The 1002-nt window shown below is 37.7% G+C and overlaps 1 protein-coding gene across 1 annotated transcript; it reads left to right on the top strand.

Moving 5' to 3' along the window:
* Nucleotides 1–78: 78 nt before the first annotated feature.
* LOC104774434 (D-cysteine desulfhydrase 2, mitochondrial-like) lies at nucleotides 79–997 on the top strand (the record flags this gene model as incomplete). The annotated part of the gene is made up of 4 exons (XM_010499039.2): nucleotides 79–212; nucleotides 328–636; nucleotides 729–771; nucleotides 855–997. Coding segments are annotated over exons 1-4 (573 nt in total), but the record flags the coding sequence as incomplete, so codon positions are not given.
* Nucleotides 998–1002: the final 5 nt, after the last annotated feature.

Here is a 1002-nt window from a genome sequence, read left to right as displayed (position 1 = left end):
CTTAACCCAGGCCTAAACCAAGTCACGTGTGAGTAAGCACGTGCGAATCAGACGCGCGTGGATGATGCGTCATCTTCTCCGTAAACACTCTTTTAGCCGATACAAGTAAGAGTTTTGCAGAGTAGCGAGCGTCGATGAAGGTCGTCCAACGGTCAACCTTTTTCGCTGTGACTACAAAATCAAATCTGCATCACTTTCACTCGTCTTCTCAGGTCATCCTCTCTGTTCTCTGTGTCTTCACAAAATAAAATAAAAATAAAAATCTGAACTTTTTTTCAATTGCGTTTTGGGGATGATGTTTTCACTGTGTGTTTAATTCGATTTCAGAGAGTACCCATTTCTTCTGAGCACGAGTCACGAGAGTTTGTGTCCAGATTACTCGATAGAAAATGGGGATTACAGAGTCCTGCATCTCCAATTCAGGAGATAAGTGTTTCTTCTGACAAAGGAATTGAAAAATTCTCTTTTTCCAACAACACTCGTCCACATCTCGGTGATGAGATGTTAAAGAGAAATCAAGATTCGTCTTTTTACATTCTTAGAGATGATCTTTTACATCCTCTTGTGAATGGTAACAAAGCTAGAAAGCTTGATGCTTTGTTACCACTTCTTGAAGATTATAAATTCACTGATGTGGTGAGAAATGTGATCTCTTTCAATATCTCTCAATTAATTGTTTTTTTTTTTTTTTTGTAAAGCTTAGAACTTTTTGGGTTGTGTATTATTAGGTTACATGTGGAGGTTGTCAAAGTGCACATACAGCTGCAGTTGGTAAATGTTTTGAATCTTTTTAGAGAACTAAATCGAATTAGTTTTTAGATTGAAATAGAAATCAGGTGTTTTGTATCTTGCAGCTGTTTCTTGTGCCGAGAGAGGTCTAAGATCACATTTGCTACTACGTGGAGAACAGCCTGAGGTTTTGACTGGTTATAATCTTGTTTCAACTATGTATGGAAATGTTCAGTATGTTCCAAGATCGAGGTATGCCAATAGAGAGGAAAT

This window comes from Camelina sativa, unplaced genomic scaffold, assembly GCF_000633955.1.
Source record: "Camelina sativa cultivar DH55 unplaced genomic scaffold, Cs unpScaffold02829, whole genome shotgun sequence".
Lineage (NCBI taxonomy): Eukaryota > Viridiplantae > Streptophyta > Magnoliopsida > Brassicales > Brassicaceae > Camelina > Camelina sativa.
The sequence above is the reverse complement of the archived record's forward strand: the minus strand, read 5'-3'. Positions and strand labels throughout refer to the sequence as shown.